This window comes from Ictalurus punctatus, chromosome 21 (genome assembly GCF_001660625.3).
Source record: "Ictalurus punctatus breed USDA103 chromosome 21, Coco_2.0, whole genome shotgun sequence".
Classification (NCBI taxonomy): domain Eukaryota; kingdom Metazoa; phylum Chordata; class Actinopteri; order Siluriformes; family Ictaluridae; genus Ictalurus; species Ictalurus punctatus.
In genome coordinates, this window is record NC_030436.2 from 16,158,673 (window position 1) to 16,172,500 (window position 13,828).

At 44.6% G+C, this 13,828-nt stretch overlaps 1 protein-coding gene across 2 annotated transcripts in view; it reads right to left on the reverse strand.

Annotated features, from left to right (window-relative positions):
• The window catches only part of ptprga (protein tyrosine phosphatase receptor type Ga), a 305,123-nt gene that overhangs the window by 217,993 nt on the left and 73,302 nt on the right, over window positions 1-13,828 (reverse strand). For both annotated transcript variants that reach the window (XM_017450210.3, XM_017450211.3), the window contains exon 2: window positions 4,867-4,959. In XM_017450210.3, coding sequence (XP_017305699.2) covers window positions 4,867-4,959 — 93 coding nt within the window. The remainder of the gene's footprint in view (window positions 1-4,866; window positions 4,960-13,828) is intronic.

A 13,828-nucleotide genomic window follows, 5' to 3' on the forward strand; every position in this document is an offset into this window, starting at 1 on the left:
ATTATATTGAAGTAAAACGGAAAAAAAAGCTTTGTACCTCACAGGAAATAAAATCTCTCCATCTAGCCCTGTAACTGTATCTATGGCAACCTTCCACCCCAAAAGTCCTTCGCTCTGAAAACAGGTCATAATGGTGGCTTTGGAAAGGAGGAAAATCTTAGGCACACTGCTGGGTAAATGGATCCCAACACTCCTCCCACAATTCCACGGGCACTCGCTTCCTTACAGCCTCGCCCTGGTTCCCGGCTACGTTACGAGCTGCGATGGCCGTCAGATATGAAAGTTCCTCCACCCACAAAAGCCTGAAATGGCGCTAACTAGCACACACGGAGCTCTGGCTTCACACCCACGCTCTCAGGGACAGATGTGTCAATGTGACGAAGCTTCTACACGAGCGTACACTCAGCAAACGAGCAGACCCGCAACATGCTACACACGCGCCTCGTTACGAATATGATCAAAAAGGGTCATGCTGAGAAAATGTCCCCGAAAACAAGCAAGACTGTACATAGCATGAGAATCTCAAACTATTCTTGGTTGCTGAAGACGTACCACAGAAGCGCGCACACACACACATTAACGAAACACGATTCTTCACATAACACCCCTTGGCACATTACAGAACTCATACCAAAACCCATATGGAGACATAAAACATTTCCTGCCTCATTGACAGGGAAATAAAAGGTCTCCAGATGCCTTGATATTTACTCTGCATTCATTATTTTCACTTCCCGCATCCCAAATCAGATTGCCATGCTGTATCTGAAGCTTGCATAACGCTGTACATTGGGGTAAAAATGGCAGCTCTCTGCAAAACCAGACCCCACTGACCTTTTTCTGTTTTGTTTATTAATTACTGGAAGGGGATCTTTATTTTTTCCTTTTTTTTTTTATAGTGTTTTGGTTGCTTTTGGGTTTGGCTAAACTCTATTAAAACAGAAAATAAGGTAGGTATAATATGCTAGCTATAATACATTTGCAAAATGATTCAGTTTTGAAGAAGTTCTGTAAACTTAAGATGTCTTCAAAAAGAAAAAAAAAAAGGATCAGAATAAATACTGCGCTGAGCAGATGAACAATAAAGCAAGCAGAAAAATGTTAACTCAAATCATGATTGGCCTTCGGCATTTAAAAATGAAGTTTTCTGAGGAGACTTTCAGGCTTTCAGGAGAAATTGCGTCTGTACTTCTGTCTCTGCAGGTAAAATCCCAGACAGCCTTGATGATGTGGGTCCCCCCCCCCCAGTCTATTAACAAAATACAAAAATTTGTATTATTATTAAAAAATAAAAATAAAAACTATTAAAATTATTGGGATTTTTTTATTTTCTCCTGAAACACTAATGCAGTAGTTAGAAATTTTAAAGAAGAAAAAAGTACTAAAGGCACAAAACTGCTATACAAAAGGGTGCCTAAGACTTTCGCACAGTTTGGTGTGAAGTCTTTTTGTCCTAGCACATGGAGGACGAGCTGAAAATATACAACAGTGAACTATTTCATGTAACTTTAAAGTCAAGATAGTCGAAATGGAAAGAGACGGCGTTCTGTGTTGAACCCCCGACCTTCCGATCAGTAACCCAGGGCCTGGCAGTACTGGGGCATGAACACCGACTTTCCTATCAGTAACCCAGGGCCTGGCAGTGCTGGGGCTTTAACCCCCGACCTTCCGATCAGTAACCCACAGCCTGGCAGTGCTGGGGCATGAACACCGACTTTCCTATCAGTAACCCAGGGCCTGGCAGTACTGGGGCTTTAACCCCCGACTTTCCGATCAGTAACCCAGGGCCTGGCAGTACTGGGGCTTTAACCCCCGACTTTCCGATCAGTAACCCACAGCCTGGCAGTGCTGGGGCTTTAACCCCCGACCTTCCGATCAGTAACCCAGGGCCTGGCAGTACTGGGGCTTTAACCCCCGACTTTCCTATCAGTAACCCAGAGCCTGGCAGTATTGGGGCATGAACCCCTGACCTTCCGATCAGTAACCCAGGGCCTGGCAGTACTGGGGCTTTAACCCCCGACCTTCCGATCAGTAACCCAGAGCCTGGCAGTGCTGGGGCATGAACCCCTGACCTTCCGATCAGTAACCCACAGCCTGGCAGTGCTGGGGCTTTAACCCCCAACCTTCCGATCAGTAACCCAGAGCCTAGCAGTGCTGGGGCTTTAACCCCCGACCTTCCGATCAGTAACCCACAGCCTGGCAGTGCTGGGGCTTTAACCCCCGACCTTCCGATCAGTAACCCAGAGCCTAGCAGTGCTGGGGCATGAACCCCTGACCTTCCAATCAGTAACCCAGGGCCTGGCAGTACTGGGGCATGAACCCCTGACCTTCCGATCAGTAACCCAGGGCCTGGCAGTACTGGGGCATGAACCCCTGACCTTCCGATCAGTAACCCAGGGCCTGGCAGTACTGGGGCTTTAACCCCCGACCTTCCGATCAGTAACCCACAGCCTAGCAGTGCTGGGGTTTTAACCCCTGACCTTCCAATCAGTAACCCAGGGCCTGGCAGTACTGGGGCTTTAACCCCCGACCTTCCGATCAGTAACCCACAGCCTGGCAGTATTGGGGCATGAACCCCTGACCTTCCGATCAGTAACCCACAGCCTAGCAGTGCTGGGGTTTTAACCCCTGACCTTCCAATCAGTAACCCAGAGCCTAGCAGTACTGGGGCTTTAACCCCCGACCTTCCGATCAGTAACCCAGAGCCTAGCAGTACTGGGGCTTTAACCCCCGACCTTCCGATCAGTAACCCAGAGCCTGGCAGTGCTGGGGCTTTAACCCCCGACCTTCCGATCAGTAACCCAGAGCCTGGCAGTACTGGGGCTTTAACCCCCGACCTTCCGATCAGTAACCCAGAGCCTGGCAGTGCTGGAGCATGAACCCCGACTTTCCGTAGTAATGCGGAGCCTTAACCTGCCAAGCCACCACTGCCCCCCATGTCGGAAAACTTAAAGTGTACAGCAGTGACACGGGCGACTCCTTCCACAAATGTTAAATAAACATCTCCTCATGGAAAACTTCACCATATCAACAATTACACGTTTTAAACCTGTTTATGTTGAGCCTTACAAGTCTCTAAGTTGTTACTTAAGAAACGTTAACGTATGAGAATGACCAAACTGGCCTTATCTACAAGCAAAAAGCTAAAATCATTGTAAAACATTTGTCTAAAATATAAAAGCAGAAATGTTTGAAGTTAAAAAAAAAAAAAAAAAAAATCCCTGGCACAGTGAATTCCAGTGTCAAAAATATCTATTATTAATATTTACTACTAAAGAACTTTGCTCAGGGCTCCTAATCCATCATATGATGAGTTGAAATGAAAGCTACTCGATGTGAAGGATGTGCCTCACCAAAAAAAAAAAAGAAACCCCACCTGCAGCCCAGATCTGAGCGCCTGTCTCTAATGGTTCGCTCCGTGATGACTCTCGATTACAGCCCACACACAGCGAGAGAGATTTAAATAAATGAAATAAAGAGCGCTTACTGCCGCAGGTCTGGTTGCACAGCTAAAGATTAATACTGCTCTTCTGTAAATCCCGCTCGGAGGGACAGGCCGAGTCACTTTTTCAGAGCAGGGACATTCATAAAAGGAAAAGCCAGGAGAGTTCGTCAGGCACGGAGCTGAGGAGAGACAGGTGGAGGAGAGGAGCGGAGAGACGCGCGAGAGGAAATTGAACTGTACGACTGACCGATAGAACATGTCTGTATGGAGTAATCCATCAGTACATGGTGCTAGGCTGGCGTTTCTGATTCTCGCCTGCAGACGGATTAGGAAAGAAAGAAATAATGACAGCAATAAATAAATAAACTTCATTGACTTTGTTGCCAATTGGAATTTTAACTTGAAGTTTCTAATTCCTGGCAGGTGTTCATGTACTCGGCGGTAAGCTCAGCGCACAGTCCTTGGCAGAAAAATGAATACGGGGGGAAAAAGCGCCAATGATGTTGCGGCGTGAATTTTAGCTGTTAACTGCTGATGAGGATTTGGAAGGTGTAAAAAAGAGACACGTTCAAATTTAAACCTGATTGCTAAACATACACATACCTGGTGTGTGTGTGTGTGTGTGTGTGTGTTGGACCCAATCATGTGGTGTTCAACTGGGCTGATATCTGGTGAATTTGAAGGTCAGAGCTTTCAATTGACATCATTTTCATCCTCATCAAACCATTCACTGAGCATCATTCTTGTACAATGTGGGGGTGGGGGGGGTGGGGGGTCGGCGGCGCAGTCATCGTGGAAGAGACCACGCCCATCAGAAATGTTTCATCGTAGGACAAAGCTGATCAGTCAGAAGGACTTTGTACCGATTAGCAGTGACGTTTCAGTCTTAAACGGAACAAGCGGACACACGCTACGGCAGTAAAATAAATAAAGGTTAGGATTGATTTATAGGTGTAGCACCGCATTCATCAAGTGCATTTAGAATTATCTCGATGGAAGGTCCCCACAAAGATAGCAGGACAAACGTGTGTGTGTGTGTGTGTGTGTGTGTGTGTGTGTGTTGTGTAATGTTTAAAAAAGAAAGAAAGAAAGAAAGAAAGAAACCTACCTAATACAGTAATAGTATAAGAGAGATAGAAAAAGAAGGCTAAAGAGTCACATACCTGTGTGTGTGTGTGTGTGTGTGTGTGTGTGTGTGAATATGTGTGAGTGAGAGAGAGAGAGAGAGAGAGAGAGAGAGAGAGAGAGACCCACCTGACCATGCCCGGCAGGACTCTTCATCCATGTGTGTAAGGTCCCATGTGCTGTCTCCTCAGCCGTGCGTGTGTGTATGTGTGTAGCTAATCCCTAAAAATAACCAGTCATCTGTGTGTGTGTGTGTGTGTGTGTGTGTGTGTGTGTGTGTGTGTGTGTATACCCACCTGAGTATGCCCAGTAAGGTTCCTCAGCAGCTCTGCGGTGTCTGTCCCCGGTCGCCCAGCCATGCCTTTCCATCTGATCGCCTCCGGACAGCGCTGGTGGACACACACAGAGTCGGGTTATCACACACTCCCTACACACCCCTTCTACACACACACACATACACATCACAATTTTAAAAAAGCTAAAATATCATAAAATATTGAGTATTTTACATTACCTACGCTAACTAGGATCCAAATAAATATTACCCATCCTTAACTGAGGAATTCATACGCTCACTGCATAGAGTATAGCATCACACACCCGAGTCTTCAACACCATTTGAGAGGGAAAAAAAAAAAACCATTTGAGATTCAGACTCCAGATATAATATCACCTTACGTACACGCTGTTCATTTTTATATTTAATTACAAAATCAATACCTCTAGAAAGTTAACATGAAATGTGGGCCCTTTACCATAAAAACTTGTATTTAGAATTCACTTTGAAAGCTCTAAACACACACACACACACACACACACACACATACACACACTTCATTTTCTTTATTTAGACCCACAGTTTAGTCACAATAGAGAAAGTGGGCTGTTTTCAGTCTCTCTCTCTCTCTCTCACACACACACACACACTCATGTCCACGCATGGTCTGCCTGAATGAATTAATACATCCATTTGAATGCAAACAATGCCGCTGGGATGAGGCGGAACAGCGGTGTGCTGCCATTTAGGTGGTTTTTAATCGTCTGGCTGCGAACCCGTCCTGTGTGACGCAGGCCAAAATCTGGGTCTCAGTGCGCTCCTTTTCCCTCACTGCTCCTGTTTACACACATGCCAACCCTACAGCACAAAACTGCACGAGAGGGAAAATGCCACCTCTCTCTCTCTCTCTCTCTCACACACACACACACACACACACACACACACACACACATTAATGGGAAAGTGCACTTAGACACAGGACTCGCTATTAAACAGGATTTACAGATAGTGCTGGTGTGATGGAGTAGTCATGTTATAATCTTAGCAAAGATATAATCTAATATAATCTGTGTTAAATATAGGTGTGCAACAATTATTGGCACCCTTTTAGTCAATACTTTGTGCTAGCTCGCTTTGCCAAGATAACAGATCTGAGTCTTCTCCTATAATACCTGATGAGGCTGGAGAATACATGGCGAAGGATCTGAGACGGTTCCTCCGTACAGAATCTCTCCAGATCCTTCACAATTCGAGTTCCACGCTGGTGGACTCTCCTCTTCAGTTCACCCCACAGGTTTTCTATGGGGTTCAAGTCAGGTGACTGGGATGGCCATGGCAGGACCTTGATTTTGTGGTCAGTAAACCATTTTTGTGATGATTTTGATGTATGTTTTGGATCATTGTCCTGCTGGAAGATCCAACCACGGCCCGTTTTAATCTTTCTGGCAGAGGCAGTCAGGTTTTCATTTAATATTTGTTGATACTCGATAGAGTGTGTGTGTGTGTGTGTATATATATATATATATATATATATATATATATATATATACACATTTATATATGTATAATGTATGTGTATACATATAACAGGTTCTTGCAGCCATTTTGCATTAATTAGAAAAAGATCAGAAAAACACAACAACACGGCCTAGAAGATCTAACAAACTGGTTAGATTGGAAGAAATGAGCACGAGGAACGCAGGCGCGCACACACGCACGCGCACACACAGGCCGGAAGACACAGTAACACTTTGATCTCTGGCTAAACCTTGTCATTAACCTATTTATAAACAACAACCTGTTTTTAATGTTCCATTAGTGAGAGAAAATGGCACACACTCTCTCTCTCTCTCTCTCTCTCTCTCTCACACACACACACATATATATTTATGACCTGACTGTTATGGGATCAGTTTTCCTTCCCCTGATTAAACATGTATGAAGGGCTAAATAAATAAACGGAGGCAGATTGGCAAGTGAGTGAGCGCCAGGCTAAAGCTGTGAAGCGCTGAGTATTTGAAGAACTAGCCTGCGAACCCCGCGTGATAAAAAAAAGATGATGATCCACTGCTGATCTCTGAGAACCAGGTGCTTTAGCAGAGTCTCATCCCTGAGCATGAGTATGGACAGAAGGTTGAGCCACTCCAGCCGAATTGAATCTAATTTAATGAACTGTATTTACCCCTGAATGCGGCGGTGTAAAGGATGATCAGCTGGCGCAGAACACCGCGAGAACCAGAGGATGAAGAAAGGAGAATTAAAGTTGCAATCGGTAATTTTTAAGTCAGAACCCTTTTTGTAAAACAAACAAACAAACAAAAAAAACAATTAGGATGTACTTCGGTAAAAGATGTCAGTAAAACATCTAATTAGAAGAAAAAAAATTTGCTGACCATTTGCTTCACTCTATTCAGGTGGAAATCTGCGTGTTAAAGCTACGGTTGGGGGCGGAGTTACAGATGAGAATATTCATATACATTTTTGGAACCGTATAAAATAAATATACAACAAATAATATGAAACAGTATTAAAAACACACAACACAAATAAAGATAGATTCAAATGTAGATTATGTAGCTTTGCATTTTTTTTTTTTTTTTTTGACCGTCGTATTTGTTACATTAGAACGAACAGGAAAATAAAACTGAATAAAATCAAAAGTCACAAAAAGCGTGAAAAATGTAAACATCTATTCACATACATAAGTAAATAAATAAATAAATAAATAAATAAACGAGACCGAAAAGGACAGGCTGTATTTATTTGGATTTGTTTTATCTCGGCTGAAAAAACTGGCCGACTCCTCTTTTAATTCCGAGTCTAGTTTCAAACAAGTCATGAATTCCTCAGACGGAATTAAACGCAGACGAAAAGTCAGCAAGCGCAACCGTATCAGGACCCTTCGAGATGTGACTTCAAAGAAGATGCCTTCCCTACACACAAATCCGTGCACCACCTACACCAACCAGCAACAAGCCCACTCTATAACACAGGTCAGGTGGAAATCCTGGAGCTATAATTATCTGAGAGTTCTTGAAACTCGCCCAGGTTTGCCCTTGCTGTGGAACAAAGGCTTAGCCCAGTGAGAGAGCGAGAGAGCGCGAGAGAGGATTTGTCAGAAGTCGGAAACAGGGGGCCACCCATGCAGGCGAAGGTACAAGGCTGCGGATCAGAACGCGTGCCTTTCACTTTTCCAACCCGCAAATCGGGTCTGGCAGGGCCTGGGGGTGAGTGCCATTTTGGATTTGGACCGACCCGGAACAATCCGCCGCCGCGATCACACGGATCGGTGTGGGAGAGAGATAGAAAGAGGGAACGAGATGAGAAAGGCTCCACTCTAGTCACTTGAGGAGGAGAGAGAGAGAGCGCGAGAGAAGGCGAGAGAGCTGTTTCCTATAGTTCGTCCATCTGCTGACTACACAACGAGGACGAGCGGCTACGGAGACATCAGTCAAACCTGGATGAAATTTAGATCAATTTAGATCAAAGAGCTTCGGCTAAAAGAAAATCCTCTATGGACAATGGATGACTCTTGGTCTTTTTTGTTGCTGTTTTGTTTCAATGACAAACAGCTTCCTCGTCGTCTTCTCTCTAATTCTTGCGGATGGACGGAGGGGCACGCGGCTGAATACGGATGCCTCGGCTCACTACGGCTTTTCTATGAATTGCATTATCGATTGCCGATGCGCTCCGAACACGAAATGTAATTACGTGATGCGGCGCGCCAAACTGAGCCCCTATCCTCCCAATATGTCACTCATGCGCTCCTGCTATCCTCACAATCACCGTACTCAAGTCTTGGCACCCATCCATCACTAAATCTCTACCCTCTCTACGGTCTGTGTACAGGTTTGGATTTCAAGTAGCAGATTTTTTTAGTTTTTACACCGCGGTCTCTCTGCTTTCTCTTTCTTTTTCCTCTTTCATATATCATTTCCTGTCTGTGATGCAGCATAGCAGGGGATGGAGAGGAACATGTAAAAACACATCCCAATTCGAGTCCTGCTGTGTGTTTGAATTGTACCAAACTGCATGCCAGAGGAAGTAGCTCTGTGTGTGTTGTGTGTGTGTGTGTGTGTGTGTGTGTGTGGTGTGTGTGCGCATCATCCAACCAGATTGCTTGTTTAACACACAAGCTTATTGTCAGCATTCAAAGCGTTACCCACCAGCAGCTCTCACACTTCTCCCTCACAAACGCACGCATTCGTTACGCCTCTTCCTGGATCTGAACCACAGCCCGGGCCTACGCTCTCTTCTCCAGAAGTCTCCGACAGAGCCGTATTAATCTCTTTAACAGCTCGGCCAGTGGACATCAGGCCTGGTCGCCGTCCAGTAGCGGCTCTGCGCTGAGCCAGGAGGGCGGGATCGTGTTCCAGCCCAGCGGGTCTGCTATAACGACAGTTGTTCGGGCGCTGTGATGGACAACAGGCCGCCTGGCACCGGCTCAGCTGGACGAGCCTGAGAGGAAGGAGGAACAGAGCACCCAGTGTGGGAGTGACACAGCACGGCGAGCTCCATGCCAATGTCTACTGCCCTTCTTCTGGGTCACCCCAAGCTGCCCTTTTCCCCCTCAGAGGAACCTTCAGAAGCTCCATTGTGCCTCGAAGACACTTCACTGGCGCTGCATGACAGGAGCAACCAATCTGGACATGGGCAGCTCCTCTGATAATTCTGATGTCGACGTTTTCGTTCATTGACCTACCGTGTGTCTTTTCCTAAACGTTTCGGGCTAAAGGTCACTTTGCATGAAAGAATGAACGACTCTTTTTCTTTTTCTGTGGCTGAATCTCAGATGGTGTTTTAGTCCACTAGGTACTAGTAGGTCTTGGAGAGATATTATTCTAAACCCTATGTAGTGTGGATATATAGTGGACAAGTACGCGCTTGTGATTTAGTTTAACAACACTTTTTCGAAACATAAAAAAGGGGGGAATCCAGAAAATTATATATATATAAAAAAATGGGCCAAATATCGATGGGTCAATCAAAATAATAATAATAATAATAATAATAATAATAATAATGAAATAAATAAATAAGAATCATTTTCCAAAGTTTTTCATAAAGAATTTTCATAAACAGACAAACAATACATGTGATTTTCTTACGATATTTTATGTGATATGAACTCATTGTAGTGCTACTCTGACCTTCACTGCCATAATATACATTTATAAGCTCATTAATATCCAAATGAGTGATTCAAATGAGTGGCCAACACTCGTCTATACACATGTACATTTGTGTACACACACACACACACACACACACACACACACACACACACACACACACAAATAATAAGGTCGATAGAGACAGAGATACATGCATAAACACAGACACATGGGCACACCATTATTCATCATAACAGAACGCACGCACGCACACACACACACACACACACACACACACACACACACACACACACACACACACACACACACATTCACTGAGAGAAATGTATGAGGGGCACACGCACATTTTGATTGCTTTATTTCTGCGGTATGTGGGCCAGGCTAAAAACAAGAATGAGTTTGACACTCGGTGGCCCCGCACTTCTGCGACAGCACTTCCTCCACCTCCTGTCCTCCTTTATAGCTGAGACGGAGAGAGATTTTACCCTGAATGAACACGAGCAGAACCGAACACGATCAGAACAAGCATCCCTACAGACATTCTCTCTCTCACACACACACACACACACACATTACAGAGTCCTCTGTCTTTGTCCTCGAGACTCAGTCAAAGACAATCAGCATCAATACAATCTAATACACCCGAAAGCCCTCCCCACACACACACCCACACACACACACACACACACACCCAGGCTGCAAGCACACGTCAAGGAATGTCATTTTCTGGAAACACCGTCTTTCGGGAACAGACCACACAACGTCTCCTGTGATCAGACCACCGGCGCCGAGCCTCCTCTAAACCCCACTGAACACGTTCTGACGCATCTGCTTGACCCTTTCTGCTTTCCAGAAGCAGCCAAACGTTTACTAGCATGGTGTGCGGGAAGGAAACAGAAGCCCAAAATCTCTGAAAAATGAGCTCAGCCTTGACGAAAAAAGAAAAAAAAAAAGACGCCCGTGGGAATCCGTGAATCGTTTGATATCCCGAACACAAAACGTTCCGGTAACGTCCAAAGACAGGATGACGCAGTGGCATGAAAAATAGATTTTGGCTTGGGATCAGATGGAGACAGAGTTCGTCCGCGTCGTCAGCTAGCATGCTAGTCCGAGGCTACGTCTCGATCGGCTCCCTAGGTCGTCAATCGGTAGTATATCGTGTCCGTGATTTCGCGCACTGGTATGAACCCTGGCTCACAACACAACATTGGGACACTTATCACTCAACTTCCACATGCGACATGACTGTGTACTCGCGTTGTAAAACGTCACCAAAAACTGAAAACGTACAAATATTTACGGTTTACACATCATATAAATTTGTTCACACGTTAATCGCACGTATTTCTGTCATGGTACTCCAAGCAGCATCGTAGGCTAGCGAGTGCATTTAATTAAAAAAAATATATATATATCATTAAACACTTAAAAGTCGTTAAGTCTAATACAAACCGTATATAGAACGTCAAATAAAGTTAAACATCACTTGAGAGCTACGACAACGATAACATGCTACTTATAGATGCAGCCGGAAATCGGCTGAGAGTTTGTCCGCCATAATTATTTATTTATTTTTTCGAGGTGAGAGGCTTCGGAAAACACGACGTCCTCATTTCCAGTAAGGCAACACAGTGAGCATCGATGCTCCCTGGGGTTTTTGCGGTGCATTGTGGGGATTTTTAAAGGAACGAACGTTCCAGTGCACTGGAAGGCTTTTGCGATTGCGACCGCCTTTAAAATGGCCGACTCCCTGATCAGTGCCCTGACTACTGAACTACGGAGCTGGTTGAGACGCAGCGTGAGATAGTTATGATAATGATCATGAGCTATAAATACTGCAATAATACATGCTCCGCACTCTCTAGCTAGTCAGTTAAGCACATGGATTAGCATTGAGGGTTTGCTCTGTATGGCATTCAGATTGGTTGTTTAACTAGCGATGAGAGTGTGGTAAACCTGCAAATAGCCTAAGCAGATAATGCAACATGTGAACAATGTAGCGAACACTACAGTCAGGATAACGGGTTAGCATGTAGCATTTGCTTTTGAATGACTATGGCGTTACATTCAGAAGGAAAGAAACAAAATCGCCAGTATCGTGAGCCTTTAGCAGCTAGCAGGCTAGCAACAAGTGAGTTTCTTCATGTGTAAGAGAAAATCCTTCGCTAATACAATTAGTTCTTCGCTACATACAGCAATGTTTAGAAAGACGATTTAGCTAAAGCGTTGGCTTTTAGTATTTTGTATGCTAGTATGGAATAGAGTTAAAGAATTGAGGGTTTAAACGGCTCAAAATCTTCCTGGGGTTTATTATACCCGTAACCTTCCAGGCACAAGAACCTTGGCGACTGAATTAAACGGTCGAGTTGTGCTCCATTTTTTTTTTTTTTTTTTAAAACATGGGCAACATATTTGATTTCCTTCTCTGTATTTGGAAACTCTGAATGGATTTAGTTGGGCAGTGGTGCATGCTAAATCGCTAGTTAATAAGCAGCCAGCCCAGACAGCTTGCACCTTCTCAAAGCAGCCAGAATCTAATAAAACTGGGAAATGGCAAACACTCTGCCTGACCCCGAGTGCGATTCCCGCAGAGAGCTCGCTCTCTCTCTCTCTCTCACACACACACACACACACACACACCCAACACAAAGCAACTTTTATCTACCATTCTGCCATCAGGCTAAAAGTTAAGGTCAGGTCAGAGCTCATTGAGATGCATGACAGATTCGCTCAGTCATGCACTTAACCTTGGGTTTTGCTTCTGTCTTTTCCTTGAGAGGAGTGTGTGCGTGTGTGCGTGTGTGTGACGTAGACAGTTCCAATTCTCCTATCATTAACATTCTCTACAATTTGCTTTCCTGGAGGACATCCACACAGAGGACTTGTCCAGGACATATTGATTTCACTGACCACACACACGCTACATTCAGGTATCATAGTATAGGCTTAGGCTTAGGCTACTGCAATGATAATGAACGGTGTTACCTCAGAGGTATAGTCTGAGGTAAAAGCAAAACCAAAGACGAGGCACCGTGACGCGCTAGCGCTCCGAGGCACCACGAGAGCGGGTCATGTGTCGGCGACACGTTATTCAAACGGCTCTTTAGTGTCTGGCTAACAACGCTTTAAGAGGTGCCCGTATTCTGCACGTCTCCTCCCTGCATCGATCTGCTACGCACGGCTCGCCCGCCGCACAATGGGAGCCATTCGACGTGTCCTGATGGAAATTAATAGCCCTCTGTTCGCCTGTTACAAGGTCACATCGGGTAGCTGGATGTGTGATAGCACAACAAAGACGCGCCATCACGGCTTTCTACTGACCGCTCCTTCAACCGAATTAATGGGCTTTATGTAACTAAATATGGCAGTGCGAGGACACAAATTAAACCATGCCCCGGACCAAAACAGATCATTCAACACAGGATGGCTAGCGGCGGTGAGACGCTTAATCTGTGCCTGGAAAATCGGTACTTAAACTCGATAACAGGTTTTTCATACTTAACCACACTGACAGCAGAAGAGCGAGTCTAAGAAAGGACTATTAAAAAGGTTTATTTATGTATGGACTAGGAATGTCAACCCATCAATATTACGCAAATTAACCAGTACCCGACTAATACTGAATTAAACAACGTGTGTTTATAATAACCTGAAGATTATCATTTAAAAAAATTAATTAAACAAACAAACAAACAAATAAATAAATAATGCTCTGGCTCTTACACCTCGACTCTGCGCACTTTTCTAGAGCTCAATTAAAGATCTGGTATGGTAGCACTACTTGTATTGGTCTCCGCTTGATATATCGCTTTGCTTGTATTTCCTCCTTTGTAAGTCGCTTTGAAT